Genomic DNA, 27,598 nt, shown 5'->3' on the forward strand with positions numbered 1-27,598 from the left:
CAAGGGAATTAGTTCTACATATCAGTACAATGAAGCCAACAACCGTATGTACTTGTGCTCAGAATACATCATCCCAGTTTAGGATAGTAATTTTATCCTTTTTAATAAGCTTTTTCAACATATACTACTGTTATATGTTTCGGTTTAATTACACCACCGCACGTATTTAACAACCGTTTAACCCGACTTAATAATCATTACATGACAGACAAAGTTCCGATATACGTTGTTGTGGTCGTCCCACATTTACTCACTTAATATTTCACAAGAATCAAATTACGGTACTCGTAACGCGACATATTGAATGTCTGCGACTCAGCTATGAATATATAAGAATTGTTTGAATACCTCAAGAGTTTTATCATCCTTTGCATAGAATGCCAGCTAGATTATGGGTATCACAACGGCGCATTTTTCTCAGTATTGTGTACGCATTATTGTGTTTCATCCTGAAGGGCGCCGTAGCTAGTGAAATTACTGGGCAAATGAGACTTAACAACTTATGTCTCAAGGAGACGAACGATATTATAGTGCCGCTCAGAATTTTTGGGTTTTTTAAGAGCGGCATGGCGTATCAATTACTATCAGCTGATGGTCCCGCTCGTCTCGTCCCTAATTGTAATAAAAAAAGTTCATTTAAATACCGCACTTTCGATTTTGGTGTATTTGAAAAATCTAGTGCCCCGGGGACACTTGCCGATTTCGGAAGGGTATTATAGTAAACAGAAGTTTCAGGGAAGTGTAAAATGGTAAGGCTAGAGCAAACCAGTGGGAGGCTCCTTTGCACAGGAAGCTGGCTAGATTATGGGTACCATAACGGCGCCTATTTCTACCGTGAAGCAGTAATGTGTAAACGTTACTGTGTTTCGGTCTGTAGGGCGCCGTAGCTAGTGAAATTACTGGGCAAACGAGACTTAACATCTTATGTCTCAAGGTGACGAGCGCAATTGTAGTGCCGCTCAGATTTTTTGGGTTTTTCAAGAATCCTGAACGGCACTGCATTATAATGAGTAGGGCGTATCAATTACCATCAGCTGAACGTCCTGCTCGTCTCGTCCCTTATCTTCATAAAAAAAAGGTATTTTATATTATTATGTAATGCTGTTAGACTATCCTAATCGCACCAAATTTATTGATACAGTTTATTTAAGTAGAGACAAATTCGTAACTATTGATTTCATAAAGATAAGGGCTAAATGATAATTGCAAATTTTAAACACTTATTTGGCGTATATTGCTTTCATACAAAATTTTGGTAGTTTATAAATACAAAAAAAGATTTATTTGCTATATAAATTTGTGTAAATATTGGCACTTTTAGTCTTTTGCAAGCCAAATGTCAGAAGTGCAGTCTCCACCTGGGTACCTGGTAATGAAAGAAGTTTATTTTAGTTCGTGTAAGATGCGGGTCACTTAATTTTATCACAAAGATAAACTTACCTTATCTCATGTGGTAGTACCGGCCCATTTGGCTCCTTTCCAAAATCGACTAAGAAGTTTTCATCCAGTTTCATGCCTCCGTTTTCAGTATCAACATCAATCTTAACAAGCCAACCTCCCTGTCCAAATATATTTATTTAAGTATAGTATAATACATTTGTATCAACTATAAGATCATCTTGAGAAGTAAACTATTTTATAGTTTTTAAAAATATTCAATTAAGGTTTAAATATCAGATTATTTTAATAATTTGTCCAAATTTTAGGGTTTTCACAGAGGTTGCAATAATTGCCAAAGCCTATTATTAAATACCGATGGATATATACTAATTGTAAATTGTATAATTTTTAAATTGAAGAGAATACGTATTGCACATAGCATCATGTTGCTGCCTGCTCTAGTTATTTTTGGGCAATTATAATGTACACAGAGGCCACAGGCAATTCATTTTTACTTTAAACAAGTTTTAGTCAAAATAATACAACTAATTATTAATTAATTACTAATCAGATATGTACTCTCAATCAAAAACGAATTCGAAAACAAACTTTGTATTTTTATTCAAAGTATGTATAAATACTTAATCCTACAATTCGTATTGTACAAACAATATGTACAGAATCCCCAAGGAAACTATACGAAAGTAGTACAATATTATACATGAGGTATTTCCATCCTTCGAGGCTAAACTGCTAGTAGCTAATAAAATACTTTGTCTTGGACCGTTCGCAAGCAGAGTGGTATTATATAAATATTTAATAAAACATTGGAACACAGGATTCCTCTATTGCGATATCGGTTTAAGAGATAAATTCATAGCAATCGAAAGTATTAAGTCTGCAGAATATGTACACGTTAGGTTATTAACTTTAACTACAGAAAACTTTACAATCAATCGGTGATAGAGGATTGTGTTTTGATTAACAAAATTCCAAAATTTTTGTCAAGAACTGGAAAAGACAACCCACTCGCAAAACATTTATTAATATATAAAACACATTTCCTCAATCAAACAGAAAATTTTATGGAGGAGAATTGTTTTGGAAGACCATTGGAAAAGCGTTACTACTTTTTCTTTTTGGGAAGGTGTAAACGCTTTTTTGAAGGTGGGACATCGTATGGTCATAGAATCACTTCGTAGCTTATTCCAAAGTTTTGATTGCACTTTGTTATTGCAAATATACTTAAAACAATTCACGGGATATCTTTATTGTAAAGTCAAAGTATATCAATATTTTGGGATAGTATGGGAATTTCTGAAGTATGCGTTGTATAATATTGTTCATATAATTTACTAGCTGACCCAGCAAACGTTGTATTGCCATTTAAGCAATATAAAGTTCGTGATAGGTGTTGATCGTAGAAGGGCGAAAAATTGAAGTTGAATGTATTTCTAAATGTTGAATCATAAAAAAATAAAAAATAAATAATTTATCTAAAAATAACAATAAAAATTAGGGGTTGACTACCCTTAACATTTAGGGGGATGTAAAAAGACGTTTTTCGATTCTCAGACCTACCCAATATGCACAAAAAATTTCATAAGAATCGGTCAAGCCGTTTTGGAGAAGTTTAATTAGAAACACCGCGACACGAGAATTTTATATATTGGATTAACTTTCAAATATTTTTGATTAAAGAGGCTAAGAACTTGAATTTAACTACAGTTACCAAAATATTTTCCTATTATAATTCAAAAGGTATTTTTATTCTCTTACCTCCTTAACCATTTGGGTGTAGAACTGTTTATCCCACGGCGAATAAAGAGACGATGAAACATAAAGCCTTTTGCCATCTAAAGACAATTGTAACATCTGAGGTCCCCCATATAGACGCTTTCCTTTTACTGTTACTGCCTTAGGTGGTTCCTGTGGCAAAACGAACATTATTAACATTCATTTTTGTAAAGTTGTTTATTTGAAGTAATTTATGTTAGCGTTTCCAACACATTTATAATTTTAATTCATTTAAAATTCTATATTTGGTTGATTTTATTTAATTTGCATATAATAATCAATCTTATTGTTAAATTGTAATAATCTTTTAAAATGTAAAATAGAGACAGTCAAATGACAACACCAATGTGACGTCAGTTGACCACGAATACAGGTATTCAAGTTGCAGCACCGGTACGGGGTGGTCGATTAAAATGTTTTAAATTATATTATTACAGTAATTTTTACTATATATAATCTTTAAAAAACGAACTTTAATAATTATAAGGTTTCATCTAAAAACAGTGCTAATAATTAGATTTCATTAACCACGAAATTTAAATTAAAAAAATAATATTATCCTGTGTTTCTGTGCTCTAAATCCTCAATAAGCCGGAATTAAAGCTTAATAAATCAGACAAGAAAAATTGTTCGTACAGAGCGATGAGTTAGGTAAAAAAGAGAAAACTGGAATGAAAAAATAACACAGCGGAAAGGTAATTATGTGAAGCCATGAAAAAATAATTTGTGTCCATTCAATCGTAACAGCCGAGTAATTCTTACAGTGAACTCCTTGTCCTCAATAAGTTGAAGATTTTCATTTACGACTAATCCTCCAAGTTGGATTCTCCCAACCAGCTTTGGGTTTTTGGTATCAGTGACGTCATATTGTCTTACATCACCATGAAGCCAGCATGAGAAGTATAAATATTTATCATCCAAAGATAACAAGATATCTGATATCAAACCTAAAAAGTTTTTCAATATACAATGAACATAATACAGCAATTTAATACATAGAATCTAGTACACATTGATCTAATATAATAATTAATTTTTACTTTACCATTAATTTTAGTTTCAACACCATTTTTCATAATAGTTTTAGCTGGAATATCAATAACCTTATCGGCTTTCCATAAATTTTCGTCATTTTTATAAAACCTGAAATATCGTTTAATTTCATTCAAAAATAAATTTGTTTAGACGAAAAGTAAATAAAGTGTATTTAAATAAGGAACATAAAATTTATTACAGTACCCATTATATAACTACTATATAACATTTTGTATTTCTTACCGATACACATTTGCGTAAACTGCGCAACCTACAAAACCCTCTGAGGCTTTGGGATTATGTAAAAATCGAACCTCCAGCGGAGCACAACCTTCTTCACCCAAATCTACAACTTGCTCCAACTCATGACTGGACCACTTGTAGAAATTCAAACACGTTCCATATCTGTCAGGGTTTTGGATATCTCCTGGTTGGAATCCTCTAAAATAACGAGAAAAACATTTTTGTATTTTTTTTAATTTATGTATTCTCATTCCCAAAAATATTTAGTGTGTTTTATAAATGGTTAAGTATCGATAAGTTATCTTTAATTTTATTCTATATTTTTAAAAGATACCATACTTTTTAAAATATTTCGGCGTTCCCCACTCGGTTGAAACCATTGCATCATGGTAAGGCTGATACCAGAAATCATAACCAAATTTTGCAAGTTTCTCTCCTCTTGACCAGGTGCCTATAATAGAGAAAGGTGTATTTATCGATTGGAAATTTCGCTTCGAGTGTTATTTTTATGTCCGTAGCCAACCTGTCACTTTCAAAGTCTTCGAGTCGATGAGCACGAAATCACCCTTTCGATTTTCTTCCTTGTCGCCCATTGTAGATATCATGATTTGACCACTGGCCAAGCAATGCGCTGTGTGTGGGAAACTACAGTCAACCGATTTCATTTCAGAACCATCTATAACCTGGTAAAGTAAGAATAACTATAAGAAAAGTATTTCGCAATATTACTCATAAATTACATAGATAGACTAGCTGACCCAGCAAACGTTGTATTGCCGATATTAAAATCGCGATAAAAAAGTAACTGTTGATCGTAAATAGGTGAAAATATGAAGTTGTATGTATTTTTTAATGCTGACTCATAATCAAACAAATTTAAAAAAAAAATGTCAAAAAAATTAAAAAAAAAGATTTGTCGTACAATTTAGGCGGATGAAAAATATAACATATATTTTTCAGATTGATTCTAAGACCTACCCAATATGCATTTAAAATTTCATGAGAATCGGTCAAGCCGTTTCGTAGGAGTTTAACTACAAACACCGCGACATGAGAATTTTATATATTAGATTTCACAGGTCAAAACACATAAAAGAAGATTACAAATAAACTGAATCCGAAATATATGCATAATGTAGTTACCAGATCTGCAATGCAGATGTTGACGAGGATATGGCGGGACAGGAATATCACCAAAGCTACTAAAGTCCAGTTAGTGAGATCTCTAGTGTTTCCCATACTACTATATAATGCCAAAACATTGACAGTCAAAGAACGAGAGAGACAAAGGATTGATGCACTGGAAATTTGGTGTTGGAGACGAATGCTACGAGTATCTTGGACACAACGCCGCACAAACGTCTCGATACTTGAAGAACTCAAGGTGAAAGAAAGGCATTTCATTTTTAGTCAGAGCGCGTATCCTGAGATACTTCGGACATATCACGCGACGTGGAGATCATGCCATAGAGGGACTTGTTGTTCAGGAAAGGGTCAACGGCAAGCGGTCAAGAGAACGCTCCCCTATGCGCTGGACAGACCAAATCGAAGCCTTAACCAATACTTTCCTCGACACATATTCCAGAGAAACAACAGCCCGGGATAACTGGCGTAGAATCGTTCATCCTTCGACGTGACCACCACTGCTCTGTCAAAAGTAATCCGACGAAGAAGAAGAGTTTGGAACAGCCAAACTAAGGAAAATTAAATATTTTTTTCTACGATATTTGGAAGTTCATGCCAATGATTAACAAAAAACTTAGGTATCGAATACGGCAATTATTAAGAATATCAAGTCCACATAATACATGATTTCGCATATACCTACTAGTTTACTGCAAGTAGTGTGTATTCAATAATACCATATCAATTCTAGAATTATTATGGTATTACTTATTAAAGAGAATGATTCTTATCAGAATGATAATTTACATAATGTAGAAAGAGTATTATTCTAACAAGCCCAAACACGGTTAGGATACGTGGTTCTGTTGTGGAGATCTGATGCCTATCTACCGTATACAACACGTTAATTATATTCTTTATCATCAGTTGAACTACGCAAATGATACTGTAATATTGTACTTATGTATATACAATGCTTGGTTTGATATTGACAAAACTTTATTTTAAAAAACTTATATATTGTTTTTTTTTTCATTTATTTTAATGTAACACAAACTTGGCGTAGCTTGTAATCACTTCGTAAGCGTGAAATATAGAATCAAGTATTTATAATTTAATACATATATATGAAACTTTTTCCTAAACATATGCGTATGAATAAATTGAGATTTAATTATAAAATAGTAGCAAAAACTTATTTTTCTGGGATAAAATTACACGTCTAGTAATGAATCGATGAAATTACTTTGCTTTTAATAGGTAGTTTTTGCGTGATGCGAGTTCACTGAGTTACAGACAGACAATATTTTGAAATTGTTTTTTTGGTTTCTTTTGCATTAATTATTATAATACACTAGCTGACTCGACAGACGTTGTTCTGTAGATAATAAAAAAAATACTGTTTTATAGGAATTTGACAATAATATTTTAAAACATCAAGAATTATTTCGTAAAATATTTTCCCTGTTATTATAATGAAATTGTTTCACAGCGGAACTGTCAAACCGTGCATCATTAAGTTCTCTCAATACAAGTATGTCCATACAAAACAAATATTGAAAATAAAAATAATTTTGGGTCCCAAATCGAAATAAAAACTATCTCTCAAGTTGAACCAAACTGCACTTAATGAAGTAATCCCCATTAAAATCCGTTCATTAGTTTAGGAGTCCATCGAGGACAAACAACGTGTCACGTAATTTATATATATTAAGGTTATATAAGTTTCTTATCAATTTTCTATAATGTGAAGACAAAGCCTGTTATAATTTTATTGCATATTTTCATACTCATATAAAAATAAATTGTAATAATAAATTATTACTTAAACCTTGAACAGCTTTGGTTTCCTCGGTTCACTGCCAACATCTATTACGAAGACTCTTGAAGTATGCAGGCTAGGACACACAAGTAAATCTCTCTTGAATTCCGGTTTGTCATAACAACTGGAGCAGACATTCCACCCGCTGTGATGGAGCTCATCTTCCGTGCATCCTGTGTACGTGCGGTGAATAACCTGCACATTGTTTGGACAAGAAATTGTTTTGTTAAAGTCATAATATTCATAATGAAATTGATAAATGTCATCGAACATAAAATACATAATGAACACCGGTTACATATTACGTAAATAAGTACATGAACTGTTGTTAGCCAACATTATCCAATTAATAATTATTATATCATTGTAATGGCAAATGTATTTTGTTGCTGATGATTTGAACTCTAATGAAATTAGTTTATTTTCTATTACTACTAGAACTTACTATAAAATACAAACAAGTTTTAGCTTTGGTATACATTACTGAGTATTGGTTAGCTGCGAATAGACAATTAATTATTTTTTTCCATTCATAATACAATTAATAACTTTGCAATTACTATTCAACGTTCTTTGAGTTTATTATGAATTTCAAACCTGTCTGTATCTTATAAATGTTAGCTAATTGTATATATTTTGAAATCCCTTTTTTTCTAATTTTTACTTTTTGTTTTAAAGTTTCAAAAATCGTCACTTATTATGCTACTAATGCCAAGTCAGTATTATATAGGTACTTAGTTGTTCAGGTTACATAATATCTATCTGTTTATTATGATCTATAGGTCTGTTAAAAACACATAAAATAATTATTCTAGAAACATTCTAGGTATCCTAGCTTATATCCGATATAGCATTTCATTTGTTTTATTTAGTTTTCCGACTGCGAGGCCGTTGGTCGGGCGATACTTTCCGACTTTGATCCCGTAATCCGGACGGATTACCGGAACGTTATTGCCTTGCTGTGACATCAGTCCAAAGTCCCTTCTAAACGAGCAATGCGCGCTGTTTGTACAATTGCATTTGGTAATAACACAGCTTTAGCATTATATGTTCTCGTTTGGCTTGAAACTAGTTTAAACGGATTGAACTTTGTATTTTCTTTTAAAAAGAATGTGATTATATTTGCAGCAGTTCAAAGTTTAATGTTAATAAAAATGAATATTTATTCTATTAACAGGCTTTGCGAGATTCTTCAATCAGGGTCTATCTTGAGTTATGGTGGATTCAGGGGTAATAAATCTTTGCCAGCTAGCCTCAGAGAAGGCAAATTTCTAATCGATTGCCACTTTCAAATCACACAGAAAGGCAAACTAGCGTTGTATAAGGGATTTAGGTCTGATAGTAACGCGTAGAATGAAGAGCTGCCTAAATTATAATGGATCTGTGCATCTACTTACACATCACACCAAATGACCTGAGAAATATTTCCCTAATACCTGTCACTGAATTCGAATATTTATACTAGATTTCAGTGATTTTACCACATGACAGACTAAAGATTACCACATATCACAATATTATAAGTCCTTAAAACATACAATTACAGTTACACAAAGTAATAGTGAAGCTGATTCCTTACTATCACATGGCCTGTAGCCTGAGTTATCAATTTTAAGTTAAAAAATTTAAAGGCATTCTTGTGCACAGAAATAGTGATTAAAAGATGACATTATTAAATGTACAAAATTTGAGTATCTTATTGCAGAAACCGTAGTCCTTCTAAACATAAATTATAGATAGCCTGACCAGTTGCAAACATAAAATTTGCTTCACGGAAAACGATAATAAGCGTCATCTAAAAATATATCAAGCTCTCTTGAAAGCGATAGCAGTTCTGTAAGTCAGACTTTGTGAAGTGTACTTCAAACGGCATTGGCCGAACGGATTGTTCGCTCTTTATATTTGTTCAGTCTATCGATGCTTGTGCAAACAGCTAACTACGGACATGCAATTGAATTGGACTCGTTGTACATAATATTATTTATATAAAGCTATTAATTTGATCTGTAACCACGCAATATGGCAGGAAATTTGATAAATGTGTTGAATCCAAGATAAGCATTTTATTATGAGATTTTATTGTGTGAATTAGTTGTGCGACTTTGGTTACTAATATAATAGCCAGTACTATGGGGGCAAGACAACTATATTCATAATACGGATACAGACCCGGGACACTCACTACTGTGATAAATAGATCGTCAAATGTATGTCCCGTACTCTAAATGCTATGTGAGTATACTAGTTTCATGGCGATCAGTTGAAAGTTAAAAGAAAAACGGGCAAGCTTCTATTGGTAGGATAGAGGCCTGATTCTGCCGTGAAGCAGTAATATGTAAACAATACTTTGTTTCGGTCTGAAGGGCGCGGTAGCTAGTGAAGTAACTGGGCAAATGATACTTAACATTTTATGTCTTAAGGTGACGAGCGCAAGTGTTGTGCCGCTCAGAATTTTTGGGTTTCTCAAGAATCCTGAGCGGCACTGCATTGCGTATCAATTACCATCAGCTGAATGTCCTGCTCATCTCGTCACTTATTCTCATTAAAAAAATAGAGAAGAAAAATATATTTTGAAATCGTACCCCGACGTTTCTCACCAGTTTTTGATCTTAAATTACCGGTTGTGACGTTTGTTTAGGATGTTACTCAGGATCAATTTTGTATAGCATACCGTTGCAAAAACACTTACGATAAGCAGTTTGCAAATGGTTTTTCTTTATACCTACTTCAAATAAATTAATATTTTAGGCTAGCTAACAGGTAATGCCAAATGCTAAACAGCCAATATTAGTCATTACAATATCTTGTTATAATAAAATATATTTTTCAAAACCATTTAGTACATTTGGAAATGACTGCATTCATACAATAACATACATCCACAATAAATAGATACATTTCTTCGGTTTTATAATATTACTAAAGCATGTACCTGTGAATATGTTTCAGAGCCAGGGTCAACATCTATCGTAGCCACATAATCCTGTTGAGTGTGGTCCGGCTGAACGCAGACTACATAGAGAAGCTCTTCTCTTGGTCCATTGTGGAAAGCATCGAGTGGTGAGGCATAACCTGGTCCTTTGCCTGATCAAAATAAAATATTATTAAGTGCATGCTACATTGATTTGGCAGTCAACATGGTCTCGGGTTTGTGGTGTGTTGTGACTGTGGACTGTTGAAATTAAACTACTTTAATCGAGGTGAGCAATTTTTATTGTGTGTATTGAATGAGTTTGCTTAAAAAAATAGTTGAATTGGGCGTTTTGTGGGAATCAATAATTGTCACATAAAAAAATTATATATAATAAAAATAACTAATAATTATTAAAATAACATAAAAATAATAATAATTTCAAAGATCGACTTCTCCAGTCAATTTCCTAATTTTATGCGAATATTGGGGTGAATCTCATCTGTAAAGTAGATCCTGTAGATGAAGCCATAACCTGAGAGTTGAACAAGACATTGATTTATGAACGATACGTCACTCGAACGGTTAGCTCAGTGGAAGAACACTCGCACGGAACGCGAGAGGTAGCGAGTTCGAGTTCCACATCGGACATAAATTTTGTTTTCAAATATAATTTGTGTCAATAAATTTTTAAAATGTCATGAATTTAGAAATGTATCTTTAGAACCGTAATCTCGTTTTCGGTAAGTCAACAACTCCTGAGGATGCTCGTGTAGGGGCGGAAATCTTGTCAAATTGGTTTCAGTAGTGTTTCACGTTAAACAGTAACCCGGTCATCTGGTCGAGAGTTCACTGGGAGCCGATTCTTCGGCGGAGGAAGAGCTCTATACCGGTGCGAGCCGGTGTTGCGTCATATATGCGGACTGACAAAACTTACCTACCGGTTAACACTAAAGATAATTTCATAACATTTTAAAAAATGAGTCTAAGCTGTCACTACCATGTTAAGCTCGTTCGGGTAAAGTCGGGTGGAGTGGATTAATAGCCTAACACATGGCTGGATTTGGTACGGCCGAACCATCGAACGGTCGGGTGGGCGCCTCAAACCAATTGGTCTGGCATCGTATACAGTCCGCTCGCTAATAATAATAATTTTGTGCGATGGACAATGCGAGAAACCATAGAAAATGTTTGTATATAATCCTAACTCCCATGTTTATGTGGTCGTCCGGCTGCGTACCTGCGGCTAGCATGATGCTAATATAACCTGATTCACATTGAAATTAATGGCTTATTTCGCGTGCGATCGCCCGGGCCGCCAGGCCGACTAGATAACTGGTTTTGTTTGTTTATAATCCAATTCACTAGAGACAATAACTTCCTTACTTTTAGTTTTTAATATTGTTTTGTATAACTTGCAATGAGCTCTCCTAACACAGATTATCTAAATCTACCAGGAGAGTTTCATATGTGATTGTAAATGAGTGTGTACAAATAAAGAAATATTGAATTTTGAATAGAATATGGCCCGCTACCAGACCGCGTCTGGTTCGGTCCTACTAAATACGATCGTGTGTTTAAGCTATAAGGGAGCTCGATAAGACACAGCTAAAATTTATATACAATAAATATAAATTGTAAAAGCAATTACTTTACTTTATAGTAAAATATATATAAGTGCATTTAAAAAGCAGGCAAAATATTCATTTTAATTACTTCCGTTCATCGTTCAGGAGATAAAAAGTAAATAAAAATGTAACGAAACTATGAGTAAAAAGCCTTAAGAGGCAAAGAAAGAAAACTCAATGAAAGTCTTATGGCCTTACAAATAAACTTGGTACAAAGTTATACCTGAGAACAAACCAAGAATATACAAAATGTATGCAAATTGCCATTTTGCTGCTCGGACGTATAAATGTTGCCCGCGTTTATTTGCATGGCTGCCTGATATTCAGAAAACTTTAGAGTTCTCATTATATTGACAGTATTGTCAGCGATGTAGTCAACATTTGCATGCTCGTGGTTAATTCTCAAGTTTATTAAAGCTGTTAAAATATAATACAATTATTTAAATTTTGTGCCTGAGTATTTGATTATATAATACAGTTTTCTTAATACGACCAATAAATTTAGTTCTCATCCTAAATTTTCTGTTTATAAGGAGCGGCAAATGGCTCTCATGATGAAAAGAATGAATATCCGGCCATGAACATTATTATTTTCCAAGACCTTAGAATATATTCGTTGCCTATTTTCAGTACGCTCTAAGATTTTAATTATTATGACATATTTTGAAAGGGCAAAATTAAATCTTTCCTATTGCTATAAGCTTCACACAAATTCGATTCCATGAATCAATAATGTAATACATAATATTAGTCAGTCTCCGACACCTATTCTGTTCAATATGTAAAAAGGTATTGGAATACAGATTGCCTTGGTGGAAAAACGCATGATCTTTTTGTGTGTAAATTCAATTCAACACCCACCTAATATGGAGAGATGCCTGGAACACGTAATGTTGGCAATGTAATAAAGCCAGAATTATTCAATGAGCTACATGGGGGAGTTGCCCTCACAATTCGGTAATCGCGTCAGGTAATGCCTGCATATAAATTACTCCTTTGTGCTGTGTAATCTCATCAGCGTTCTATTGTTTGTTTACCATGCGTATGTGCATCAATTGGCGACATTCAGCCAACGCTGTACAATAAATTACCAGTTAAAATTATTGTGAAATTATAACTACAATATTGTTGGTCAATTTAATTACACTACACTACAATAATTATACTCCCTACATATTATAAACATAGTCCTCCGCCGCGTTTGTCGAAGGTTTTAGTATATGTTTGTTAAGTTTTTGTATACATTTAAGATATTTGTTGGAGATATCGGAAAAAATAAGCCGTCTGGGAGCTTCAAACGAAAACGCTGTCTAAGCCCTTTGAGATATAAAAATATTATGTATGGTGGTATTGTGTATCTTATCTATGGCATATGTTAATCTATTAACGATACCATACTATATCCATTTTTTTTATTCACAGAACAGAGTCTGTTGGTTAGTAAAGATATAAAATTAAACGTATATTATGTAAATTGTTGATCTCTATTTAACAAAATTGAATCTCTTCTAAGAATTCGAAAAACATACGAAAATAATCATTACTTTAGGTCATAATATTTCCGTGAAATACTAACATGGCTTCCATAATGATAATTTTTTCCCCGGTAAAGTAACATAAGGCTGGGCATCTTTGACAACCTCTGACAACTTGAAGATGGTATCCCAAGGGTTGTCAATGTTCTACTACAATTTACCTTAAAGTTTAAATGTAAACTTTCAGTGAATTTATAAATAATTATTGCTTCAACTTTGTCAAAGTAATTCAAATTTATTGTAATACAACATGCTTCATCAATTATTCATAACTTTCTTAATTTAAAGTTTTAACTTAACGTAACAATTACATTTTGAGCAGAATGTTAATTATTTTGTGTTTACATTAACATCCATCTATACCTTTCTTTTGAGTTTTTAATTATATTTTACTTATATTAAGTGTCAAATGATTTTATAAACCACTTACTTGACGAATTTTTCACTTATAACAACACCAACATCAACAACAAAATTGATAAGTATGTAAGTACTTTAATTATTTTATGACAATTCAAATATTAAATAATATATTTTTTTTGTGGAAAAGGAGGAGAAAGGAGCGTACGAGTCACCTGGTGCTAAGTGATCACCGCCGCCCATATTCTCTTGCAACACCAGAGGAATCACAGGAGCGTTGCCGATCTTTAAGGAATTTACCCATGTTGTACCGGCTCGGAAACACCGCACAAGGAAGCCCATTCCACAGCTTTGTAGTGCGTGGAAGAAAGCTCCTTGAAAACCGCACTGTGGAGGACCGCCACACATCCAGATGGTGGGGATGATATCCTAATTTGCGGCGTATCATGCGAAGGTGGAATTCGGCGGCAGGAATCAGGATCAAATAAATAAATATATTATATTTATTTTAGTTATAAAAATGGTACAAACATAGTATTGAAATTTTAACATTTAGGTCGTTACGGAAAGTGTAAGGAGTATTTTACTTTAATTACGTGAGGCTTATTCGTATTTATTATTTTTTTATTGAAGAGGAGGACAAACGAGCATACGAGTCATCTGATGGTATGTGATTACCATTGTAACACCAGATGAATCACAAGGGCGTTATGAGGCGTCGACTAAACGTACATATAGCCGAATGGTTAGTGACCCTGACTACTAAGCTAGAGGTCCCGGGTTTGTATCCCGGTAGGTACCATATCAGTGGGAGGCCCCTTTGTCCAGGATGCCGGCTAGAATTTGGGTACCACAACGGCGCGTATTTCTGCCGTGAACCAGTAATGTGTAAGCATTGCTGTGTTTCGGTCTGAAGGGTGCCGTAGGTAGTGAAGTTACTGGGCAAATGAGATTTAACATCTTATGTCTCAAGGTGACGAGCGCAGTTGTAGTGCCGCTCAGAATTTTTGGGGTTTTTGGTGTAATGGGCAGATCATATCAATTACCATCAGCTGAACGTCTTGCTCGTCTCGCCCATTATTTTCATTAAAAAAAAGTGCAAACATTTATATGATGAATATGGATGTTTGTTTCCGAGTCATGGATGTTTATATATATGTATTTATGTATTAAATATTTCGTTGTTTTGCACCCATAGTACAGGCTGTGCCTAGTTTGAGGCAAGATAATTTGTGTAAAAGTGTGTCAATATTATTATATTATGATCAAATCATCTATGTGCGACTAAATAATTTTATTTCTGATAAATGGGTTTAAACCATCACTTAGATTTTACGAGCTACAATTTAGAACAGATTGGAATGAAACAACCTACATGCGACAGGAAACTTACTATATGTATAGCGTCAGTGAAACCCGCATTTGGAAACGTGTCCACAAACATTCTAAAAACTTTTTTTTTTAATACTTACATTAACATCACAGAATACATAATAGTACATGCTTATATAAGTACATATCTACAATGAGTAAACAAAATTTTTGGGAAAATAATATAGGTACTTACTTATTAATGTTTACTATTTTAAAGTGTTTTAATAAAGATTATCCATTGAAGTACTTATATATTTTTTAGAAAATAAGGGATGAGAGAAGCATTACGTTCAGCTGATGGGATGATCATTTGAGACGCCCTGCCCATAACAATGCAATGCCGCTGAGAATTCTTGAAAAACCCCAAAAATTCTGAGCGGCGCTACAACTGCACTCGTCACGTTGAGACATAAGATGTTAAGTCTCATTTGCCCGGTAATTTCACTAGCTACGGCGCCCTTCAGATCGAAACACAATAATGCTTACACGTTACTACTTCACGGCAGAAATAGGCGCTGTTGTGGTACCCATAATCTAGCTGGCATCCTGTGCAAAGGAGCCTTTAGGTATGTCATTCTTCTGATTATAATATCTGGGTTGAAGGTTGTTACCGCCTGTGATTCATATTTTATAGTTCACTCTACGAAATGATACGATCCATGAGTCGCGGAACCAGTTCTTCGGCTCTCGAAGTCCGAGCATTCGTTCATTCCGTATCAAACCTTCAAGCACGCCATACTTGTAATTGCACATAATATTGTATTTAATAATGAGTTTTTAATATATACATTTAAGTTCACACATCTTTTATTTATGTTCAAGTACTGAACAAAGGTCACTCAACTGATTTTTAGTTATTGTCATTAGATAAGTAGTTTAGAGATGGCTTGTTCAACATTACATTAAAAAAATATATCCCTTTTGTTAATCCAGCTACAAGACCAAAATTTAAATGGCAATGTGGCCAAATCATATACTCTTATGATTATTCAATATAAAATTTAAATATTTATGAATCATGTTGATCCACGATTTTAGATCATTAGATAGACTAGATTTTAGATAGGTTGATAAAATATTAAAGGTTATCTTAGCAACTTACGCGGATAAAAATAAAAGTTACTGCAAAACATTTCTTTCATTCTTTATATTTACTTTTTTGTGTGTTAATTTGGATTATGTGCTAACATACACTCGCACCTACCCCCACTTTTATTCCAAAAATTACGGTGATCAACGCCCTTGTCCTTAGATACTTATGTAGGATAAGTTAGGTTAGTTAGTAAATATGCAGTAGGTAGCCCATATATAAGTCTGAATAAGAATGTAGAAGATATGTTATAAGTGTTAATTTCATTATTTCATACTTTTTATAAGACGTAGTGATGATGAGCAAAATGTTCACCTTATGCTATACGCTCTGACCGTTACAATGCAGTGCCACTAAGGATTCTTGATTGAACCCAAAACTTGTACAGCAAGTTATGCAAAATCACGGCAACACAAATAAATTATAAATCTCATAGTGAAAAATGATCATGATATAATGATCTCGCGATTTCACGTTCACCGTTCCAAAAAATACGAAATTTTTTTATTAAAGAGTAGGCAAACGGGCAAAAGTCTCACTTGATGGTAGGTGGTGAGGTAACTGCCCATAGATATTCCTGACCCCAGTGTCAAGAGATGAATTGCCGACCTTTAAAGTTTGATAAACGTACTACCATGTCCCGTAATTATTATGGTTAGTATCTTCTTATTTAGGTTTCTATGAAAATGTCTTATTTGCTGACGTATATATTAAATCGAAAACTAGTCGAATAATCATAAACGGTCCTAAAAATTCAATAGTGTTATGAATTCTAAGTAATATTAGATAGGATAAAATTTAATATTGATTACAAAAAATATATATTTGTATTTTAAAATACATAATTTATTTATTTATTCAATAAATTCCGCCAACAAGGTATTCATTTATATAAACACAGTATAATACAACAACAATAACGTACATAATATGGTATGTGATGCCTCAAATTATAAATCAAATCAAATCAAATCAAAATCAGTTTATTCACATAGGTCACGGAAATGACACTTATGATTGTCAAAATAAGAACTATAATATATTAAATATCTACGAATATAATCTTAATATTATAAATTATCACAAAAATAGATCGAGGTCATCCCACCCTTGAAAGAACTGATTTTATATATTTTTTAAAGTTGTGTAAGTTGTGATCAAATAATATGTCGACCATGTCGACTTAATAATTTTGAAGTTTCGTACAAAATACAATTCATACACCTCAAACTATAGTAGGCATAACACAAGCTCACTAAAAGTAGTTTACTCAAAAGCGAGAACATTTACAGACACATGCAAATGATCTATTAATACACACAGGCATTATACATTGTTGTTACACAGACATTTACAATGCAAAACATTCAAATGGAAGGGTATAAATATAAAATTAATATAAATATAAATTATTAATAAATAAAATACTTACAGCACGTCATCACTCCAACTCACTAATCAGAACACACACTCGACTAAAGCGGACGTTATCAATATGTAAACAGTCCGTTTATTTATAACAACAAAATGTAATATTCAAATTACGATTAAGTTACTCAAAAGTACGCATCCGATTTTATAAGTGTTCCTCCAATCTGCGACTACAAATAACTAACATACAGTTGAAATGCTTATCCTCAGAACAATTTAAGTGTATGTGTGAAGGTATGTAAACGCTATAAATGACTTCCTTACGACGATAAACTTGTTTAACTGACGCACACATTAGTGATAGCTTCAACTCGTTGTTAACTGTTGAGGTTAAAAATGGAAGCGACTATAGGATTAATATAATCTATAATATCATTAAATATGCAGTGTAATTGTACAGGATAATTTTTAAGCTGTAGGAGCTAAATAGAAATCCAAGCGATAGCTCATAGTAATATAAATATTTCAATAAATATAATTTAAGTTCCTTACCAAAATATATTAGCAAAAACATCGTCCGTTGCTTTGCTATATCGATTCAAAAGGTATTTTATATTTACACAATAGTATACGCACAAAAACTTAACTTGTTCAAAAGTTTATTGTCACATTTCTCAAACGGACGTCACGCTTATGAATATATTAACTTTGTTTGCTTTCTATGAACATGTAAATTCGTATCCTTCATTATTCGGTGCATACTTGAATGCTGATGAAACTCATGTCGTATAGAAATATGTCTGCTAATATTTTTAAACAAAATTTGCCAGAGCGCCTTATCTTTATTTTTCCATAATAAATCTGCAGTCTTCTCCTTAATCCTACGCATATTTTCTTCCAGTCTCCTGGCTTTTATTTCCATTTGTATGAGTGAGCGAGTCGTATTTGTCAGTAGACGGTACAGGTATTCTTTTCTCCTTGTTTCCTTCGGCTCTGGGACAGTCTCATTTATCTCAGACTCGAACTGAATGGAGCCTGAATCAGTATCATTTGTTTTCTGCAATTGTTCTGTTTTGATACGAAGTAATACGCTGGCTATGACAAGAATGAGCGCGAAACTTAGAATCACAAATACTTTTGGATGACTGAAAAGCGAGTTCGGTATAAAATTCATTGCAAGCGAGATTGCGACATAGTATCTAATGGATAGGTAATGTTTTTGATGGCATGCCGAACGTGTGTTACGTGTTTTGGAGGTGCGATGAGTGCAACGCCCTCTCGCGGCGTTAGCTACAACGATACTGAGTCGGGAAAGCGGCAGACGACGCGACCTAAGGACGCGACGCACTTTGCGAATTTCCACCCTGTTGTTACACGGATGCGTAAATTGTCTGAAAATGGAGATGATATTTTATTCGGGAAATAATATAGTATTTCAAAGACTTTATGTTTTATCTTACGTTTATTTTGAAAATTCAAGAATGTGTACAAAAATAATCAATTACAGTGAATTTGTATAAAAAAAACAGTATGCAAAAGCTGCTTTGCTATGAGTGTCAGAATATATTACAATAAACTGCCCATTAATTTAAAATGATCAAATAAAAGACTTTTCAGACAAAAACTTAAACACTGGTTAAGTGACCGATTATTTTATACGACCGATGAATTACTGAATGCGAGTAATGCGATGACATGAAATGTGAAATTTTTTATTAATAAATAATTGATTATTTTATTATTATGAGAGTTTGTATTTTTTTTAATATTATGTTAATTAATATTTTACTGCTACTGAGCATAATTATTTAATTTTGTTGTATTTAATTAATTAGAGCATTTATTGTATTAAATTAATTTACATGCCTATTTAAACCTGGTCGAAACATGTGAAACTGTAAGATTGTACCATCATAACATACCATGTTTATACTCAAATAAAGAATTTGATTGATTGAATGATTGGTTTATTGATTAAAAGCGAAAAACAAATTACAATAATGAATATCAGTTATATATTTTACCATTTGCCAGCACTTCGGAAAAGGTTGATCTTTAATGGGTGGATTAAAAGATAAGGGGATTTTTGTATATAGATTACCAAGCGTTTCAAATTTTATTTTATTTTCTAACCTCGTTGTTAACATAATATGAGTGACTTGGGGTTGAAGTATTAAGTTTCGTGATCCGAGGATTACAGTGTCTGTAAAACTGCGTAAGTATATCAAAAGCTACAGTTACTTAATAAGAGTAAGATCTACAGAAAGCCTCTTTTACATGCCAATGATATAATAAAATGTCTTCTTTTTACTGGTTATATAAATGTAGTAAGAATCTCACATTAAAATATCTTTGTCACGTGTTTTATATAACTTACCTACTTCTTATGATTTACTGCTGGGCAGTTGATTCATTTAGTTTTTTTTTATAAATTGATTTGCAAATATAGTTAAGAGAGGTGTTTAAGCAATGTAATTATAGCTGGGAATTGAGTGGTATGTATGGTGATCAAGCAAGCTTAGAACCTGTACAAGAAGCTCCTCTGTGACAAGATGAGAAAATGCTGGAGGTGCTTCTGCAATACCATAGCGCAATATGGGTTACTTAAGACAATTCACAGGCACATACACAAAATCTGACATGAGCTCACAGGGTAATCGACAAATATATGGTAATATGGGCAAAAAACAGCTTCAACCATTTAAATCAGTCGGCAGGGATGGAATCTTCCTGGGCCTGCTACAATGGAGTGGCACGGGTTTATTGGCCAGTAATCTCACTGAAATATACAAAAGCGACCACATGCAAACCAAGTCATTCAGACCAATCAGTCCGTGGGGCTAACTGATCGGATTGGTCTGAATGATTGTTGATGAACACTTTAGATAGACTGTGTGATAGGGCCATTACTGCGGAAACCGTTAAACCACTGCACGCTAGCCAAAATGCATATAATTCAGGAAAATCAACTAATGTGTCTGTGATCGTGATAATAATATGTCTCAGAGGGAAAGGCTTATCAAGTAAACAATGAATCTTAGGCGCATTTATATCTATTTTAGTTCCAAAACGGGGTCTGCCACTGGCACTGGTATCTTCTCACAAGAACTAAACATACACATTATTGGGTACACACAACTCTATCTTCAAATGTGTGTGTGTCAATCAAGGAAGCCGCAGCCGCTATATTAAGAAGGACAGTACATGGCTACAATTGTCTCCAATAGCATGATGGTGGTAGCTGCGCCGAAAAACAACACCTTCACTTCAGCGCTCATATACGAGTGTCATCTATCTCTGGAACAAGTTGGCGCTGACAATGTGGTAGCTGTGGAATAGATTTAGTGAATAGTAAGAGTGAAAAGTGGCTCAGTGAGTCAGGTGGCTGGCAAATGTAACTCGTGCCACAGCCCTAATAACAAATGCGTTCGTAGATAACCTCTCTCGCCGACAATTTAGTAAAATACTCAATGAACAAACGTCTCAAGCTGCATATACTAAGAATTATTATATACAAACAGAGATGTCGATTCATCGGCTTAAGCAGACCCAATATCCATATCATCACGATCCGGTGGGCACTGATGTGTCACAAATCACTAGATATAATAATATTATAAAGCTGCAGTGTTTGTTTGTTTGTTTGAACGCGCTAATCTCTGGTACTACTGGTCCGATTTGAATGATTCTTTCAGTGTTGGGTAGTCCATTTATCAAGGAAGGCTATAGGCTATGTTTTTTTTTTCAAAATTAGGGATCCCTAATAAAATTGCTATTTTGTAACACAAGGTGTAAAATCGAAAACCTATTTTTGCGTGCGCTGCAAAAACTATTGACAATAGAACAAAATGATGTACAGGCTATAATATAGGCAATATTTTATTACTTATAAAACTATCGCGTGAATTATACTTTATATGGCAAAACAACGTTTGCCGGGTCAGCTAGTCACTAGATAAACCTATTCGTAAATGGCGTAACAAAAAGCTCTTGGTTGAGGTTCAAATGGTCACTCGTGTAATCCTGGAATATACATGAATGTGCTGCATTTCTGGAAGGAGCTGGGCTGGTTGAAATATCTGGGAAATACTGGACGCAAAATTGACCCAGTTACGGCGATTCCTTGCCGTGACAGGCACGTATAGCACACCAATATCAATTGATTATTTTTCATTCATCCACGACGATATTAAAATCACTTGCAATAAAATATTCATCAATGGATTACAGGATTAATACAAAGACAATCCAATATCTCAGCAGATTGAAATAGACATTTTTAATAAAATCGCAGTGATCCTTACAAATTCAGTGTTGTCTCAGAACAGCTGACGCCGGAAGATAACCGACCCTTTCTTGTTTCAAATTGATTTTTCCAAGGAAAAAAGTGACTATAAAATTTTAACATCGTATTGGAAGTGCTACAACTTTGAAATGCTCGGGAATATTTTAACTTGACTTCAATGCGAGTCTTTTGAAGAAATGTAACGTAAATGAAGACGATATCTTTTTATATTTGCATTGATATACGATTCACTTATAAATTCAACTACGAGATTGTGTAAACCTAATGTATATGTTATAGTTACAAGTACTAGATTGTGTATAGCTAATGTATATGTTATAGTTACAACTACTTGATCATGTATAGCTAATGTAATGTGATAGCTTAAACCCGCCTTTAGTTGATCCACGATTTCTCTAGTAAGATAATATATTATTAATTTAATTATTAATCATTATTAATTATTTGTCCTTCTCAAAAAACATTTAAATTCAACTATCCTTGTAATTATACCTTTCTACTTATTCTACAGAGGTTTGAATATTGAAATAATTGACTAATACAATTAACTTTTTACTATATAATGTTTCTCTTTTTAGGAGTGCAAACAGCCAGTGGCTGATTTGATAAAAAGCCCCCTAATAAGCTCCATAATCTAGCCCCCCTCCATGGACATCACCAATACTAAAGGTAAAGTCATGCGTTCCCGGTGTATAAGATGGGGGTATGCTCTAAGCTTCAATGTCCGTACTTCTTGTCTATTAATTGCCCGTATTTCAACCAAAGACTACAACTAAAGATTACTCTAGACCATTTTTGTTTTCAAAATAAAATTTAAGTGACAAACAAAAGTATAAAAAAGTCAAAATAAAATACTGCAATTTTCTGGGACCAGTCTAATGAGTTCGACCTACGTCATCATATTGCCACTAAAATTAACAGACCAAAAATATATAAAGTCTATTACTACTTATATTAATTATTTTTATTATATTCCACAGACAACGTTATTAGTTTTAGGCGTTATTTAATTGTAATCACTATTATGAAAATAATTATTTACGCCTACATTTTATCTACAAGTTTTGTGCTAGGCTTAAACTGGCGTACATCTTGTAGAAAAAAGCCTCGCACTGAAGAATTAGTAATTCCACTTAATTACAGTAATTTACAATCAAAACTTCACCTATGACCCTACCTATGCCTTAAAGGGATAAATTCTTTATTATGCTTATAACTAAGTTGTATGAAACTAAAGGCAATGTCAATGTCAAAATATCTTTATTCATTCATTCATGAAATCATATTTGATCATATTGAATCGTCAATTTATTTGTATATGATTTCTTATCATAATAAGAGCTACATAATGTAGTATGTAAAAATAATATATTACTCTAGAAAATTATGATGTTTTGTTTTATTAAAACAGAGTAAGAGCAAGTTCATTCCCAAGAATTTTTTATCATTTATGTAATCCGTTATTTTATAGTAAGCTTTCTTATAAGGTTTTCGTTTGATTTAATTTTTAAATTTGTTTACTGACAGATTAAGAATGTCACTTGGTAGTTTAGTGTAAAAGCGTATTTCCCTTTAAATGACTCTTCAACTTTATGGAGCCTGGTAGTTGTAACAACGTGTAACTACCAATGTTAAGAAACATATTTAACGAAAAATGCATTAACATCAAAATTATTATAACACAAAATGCGAAACATTTTAAAATTTCACAATATTATCAAAAGCTCAACTGTTTTGGCATTTATTGTACAATAAACATGTCGAGATATTATATTCGTATGCGAATAGCGAGCTGCTTGACACAAGTCTAGACTCGACACAAAGGCTCCCAAGACGGCTAAGAACACTTCCTCACATTGCTTTGTGACATGTTCTTAACAAGAAACGTCAGTTGAGAGACCTGCTTCTGAAAAAAGCCATTTTATTTAAATTTTGGATTTACATTTACTGTGACACATACAGAATACAAAGAATGAATTTCAAAGTAATTAGAAATCATTTAAATTTTTGTGTTAGTAATGGATAGGTGATGAAATTTACGTGCGAGTTTTTTTTGTGGTAAAAGTAAACTGTCATGCTCGGGTATGTAATGCTTATTTGGGTATAATCAAGAAGATGTAGGTCGTTAATAGGCACAAAATTAAACCAGCCCACATTATGGCATTCTACAAAGTAGGTGAGTCACTCCACAGATGGAGAATTACTCTCATCTCCAGTCTTATGATGTTTTATGAACGGCTGGATCACTTGTTGTTGCTAAAAGACGTCGTCTTCATTGTGTATCTTTTACAGTACCTATCAATTGAAGTCTTCGGAAGAGCTCTTTGATCTGATTTCTACCGCTGAACGCTAAAAACTTGAATATTATTCGGACCATCTGGATATGTAGCACTGACTATAGAATGATCTTCCTGTGCTGTATTTCCAGGATGATACAACATGGAAACCTTCAAAAAAAGCGCGTACACCTACCTAAAAAGCTGCCAAAGCTCCTGTGAAAATGTGGGTGACAATGTTGTCTCAATATAAGGTGATAAGTACGCACGTTTATCCCCCTCTTCCTTCCTTCCACTCCAAAAATCGGCTGGAGTTGTTTAAGGCAAGGTTTAATCAAATATATAAGGCAAGTATTGGGCAATTCGGTCGCGGGTGACCTCGAAGAACAATCGTTGACCAAGTTGGGGACATTTAGAAAAAAGGAAAGGTCCGAAGCACCTGGAACCGATGAGTCTGTATGAAAAGAGTAATGAACGTAGAGAAAGCACGTGAGTTTTGTTTACACAGAAATAAGTGGCGTTCTGTTGTCTCTGCCTACCCCGACAGGAAAAAGCCGTATGTGTGTGTGGTGTAACTTTACTAATAAAGACCAAAAAGTGATCGTATATCAAATTATCAACATGGCCTTTAGCAATTTTTTTTAAAAAGATATTATCTTACGAAAAAGGCAATATTTGCAAGTATGCTGTATGCTTATCTAACCCCCCAGTTCTGTCGGCTCGCGCGTACGACCCATAGCCACTACATGATTCCATAAGATAGCTGTGCGAATAATATGATTATTGCAAATCTCATTGTGGTAGAATCAATGAGCAGCCGTTGAAATTACGCATTTTGATTTTATGATCCTGTTACCCTGAACAATTTCTATAAGAGTAAATTTGGTTGACATGATAGAAGATGGAAACAAACCCTACCTAAACGCAATACCGATCAAATAGGACTTAATCCTCAATGATTTGATTCTCTCTGCGTTATGCAGGTAAATGGATGGAGCTAGGTGCTGGAGAGCTTCTGTCCAAAATACGCATCCTAAATTACAAAAGGACCCGGAGGTTATATTATGAATATTATTATTATAATTAAGTCACAATGACTGCATTTTATAACTTTGGTTAAGAACCGGTAACACGTTCTATTTGTTCTACATTAATAGTAAATTTGTTACCGTCAAAAGTCGTAAAGTCACTTTCAGAAATTAAGAAATTCGATTTAAATATACTTTTCACTATTTTATATGCAATACTAATATCATATCATATCAAAGCAACTATTTCTCAATATTCCTTTACAGGAAATGTAATATTTTTGATACCTTTAAGTTATTAGGTGTGAAAATATTGAATTTATCCGTTCCTATGTGTCCTCCTGAGGATTTCTCGTAGTGTCACGTTATATATCAATACAACGCGGTAAACCGTAAAATTGTTTTTTTATTTCATTTTATAGTTGAAGTAATATAATGCTTAAATCAAGATTTTTTTAAGTAACCGGACGTTTGTGAAAAACATGAATAATTTATTGTAAAGAACATGAATAATTTATTTAAATCAATCTTTTTACATATACGTTGTCAATAAACTACAGTAAGTTTAAATATTTTATCTACACCCATGATTTAAATCCTCTATTAAAGATTCTGAAACAGTTACCGTATTTCCAACATTAAAACACCCAACGTCCTAATAACTATTACATCATACAAACGAGTGTTGTAATGTTGTACTGAATTTCATAACAACACTGCTTTGTGTTTTTTTCGATCCCTTCATACGCAAAGAGTTTCAACAGACAGCCATGTTCTTATTGCTCAATGCAAGGTATCTGTATGATTTTCAAAAAAATAACATTTTCGTTTACGCGCGTTCCACACTACCTAAACGTAGCGCGCCGTAAAAAAAAAGTAGGTTATTCGAATCCCCGTCATTTTTCTTTGAAATTTTTAGTGTTTTCTATACAAAAAATGAGTGATTCAAGTTTTGACAGCACACCGCCAGATATTTTAAACACTGCAAAAGAACATAATATTCAAGTGATTTTTAATAATTGCACTGTACAAAATGTAATTTACTACTAAAATAAATAATTATTTCATTAATACTTAGTTTATTTGTATATAATCAGTAATGGATGATATTAGGTTACTACTAGGACTGACTGTTTTAATGTTAGCAGTAAGCTAACTGTTTCAGAATCTTTTAGAGGATTCATATTCTGGGTGTAGATAAAGTCTTGTATCCACATTCGTGTTTTTATACCCCTTTTATATGTTTACATTGTGATTGTCATTGATTCGCCACACTAGTCGGAGACTAAATCCTGGGATCAAATAGAGCTATAATTAATAATTAACTATTTAACTTGGCAGTCATCATTTGGCATTTAATGATCAATGTCTAATATGGCTAACGCTTTACTTTTCAGCTTTCTTTGGCAAACATTAGTTCAAATATTTGTCACTCTTACAAATAAAAAATGCTTCTTTTTATGACGTAATGTTATCTAAATATTATTTATAATATATTTAGTATAAATAATATCCTTATCGCGCGTTGCGAAAGGAGGCTAGACGGAAATATTTTTTTTTTAATTAGATCATATTTAAATAGGTTTATAACTGCAAAATTACATTGACATAAAAGCAATACATAATGACGTTTACAGTAACCTTTACCTTTTTGATGTTATTGAAGATAAAATTCTTTGACTATTATACGTAGCGAGCGCACAACGACATTTTTTTTTGGTTCTGTTCGTCCATGGACAGGCAAAGGGGTCAAAAGCCCATGCAGCCAACGCACAACGACATCTAAACATAAAAGTTTTGAGAAATTTTCTGACGTTTGCGACATTAATTAATTTGTATGGTTTCTTCGTCTATTATTAGGACAGGGAAAGGGTTCAAGCCAATACAGCCGTATCCCTTAGTATTCAATAAATTATTTCACGATTTTTACAATATAGTTCTTTCTACAAACGTAGAATAGCACGACGAATATATAATTTTAAGGATTAGTTTTGTTACGCCAAAGAAGTATAACTTCTTGCGTGCATACATAAGTATACACACACCTTTTTTTTATTTTAGACAGAGGAATTTAGTGCAAACTGCCCATTTTACGTAGAAAACCAGTAAAATTAATATTTTTATAATAAAGAACTTCGTTTCTATCCGGTGTCCCACAACACCACACGGTTTTTTTTAATAAAGTCTCAGCACTTAAAATAAAAGTATTCTATTCGACATACGACTACCTTGGACCTTAATGCTTTAATCAATGGATTTAGGCACTTGTAGAGTAGACTAACTACTGAATCAGCCAATCCAAATATTCAGCCAGTTA

The 27,598-nt window shown here is 33.4% G+C and overlaps 1 protein-coding gene across 2 annotated transcripts; it reads right to left on the reverse strand.

The window, feature by feature from the left end:
- Window positions 1-1,210: 1,210 nt before the first annotated feature.
- Window positions 1,211-18,314, reverse strand: LOC126970307 (methanethiol oxidase). 2 transcript variants are annotated; one of them, XM_050816148.1, is made up of 11 exons: window positions 18,224-18,314; window positions 10,335-10,486; window positions 7,412-7,597; window positions 4,979-5,138; window positions 4,795-4,906; window positions 4,456-4,653; window positions 4,223-4,320; window positions 3,940-4,124; window positions 3,160-3,309; window positions 1,441-1,559; window positions 1,211-1,366 (listed from the first exon to the last, which is right to left on the reverse strand). In XM_050816148.1, the coding sequence occupies exons 1-11, from the start codon at window positions 18,243-18,245 to the stop codon at window positions 1,318-1,320; spliced, it is 1,431 nt and encodes a 476-aa protein (XP_050672105.1). In that variant the 5' UTR covers window positions 18,246-18,314; the 3' UTR covers window positions 1,211-1,317. The 2 variants fall into 2 exon arrangements, with proteins under 2 accessions (XP_050672105.1, XP_050672106.1); XM_050816149.1 differs by lacking the exon at window positions 18,224-18,314 and adding an exon at window positions 17,733-17,918.
- Window positions 18,315-27,598: the final 9,284 nt, after the last annotated feature.

The sequence above is a fragment of the Leptidea sinapis genome, chromosome 20 (genome assembly GCF_905404315.1).
Source record: "Leptidea sinapis chromosome 20, ilLepSina1.1, whole genome shotgun sequence".
Taxonomy (NCBI): Eukaryota; Metazoa; Arthropoda; class Insecta; order Lepidoptera; family Pieridae; genus Leptidea; species Leptidea sinapis.

Excerpts from the sequence above, each read along its gene's own strand:
- LOC126970307 (XM_050816148.1), bottom strand. The coding sequence starts at position 18,245 with ATGTTTTTGCTAATATATTTTG. Across the intron at positions 4,907-4,978 it reads GAAGACTTTGAAAGTGACAG|GCACCTGGTCAAGAGGAGAG; the intron begins GTTGGCTACGGA and ends TCTCTATTATAG. Across the intron at positions 3,310-3,939 it reads TTGAGGACAAGGAGTTCACT|GAACCACCTAAGGCAGTAAC; the intron begins GTAAGAATTACT and ends GTTTTGCCACAG.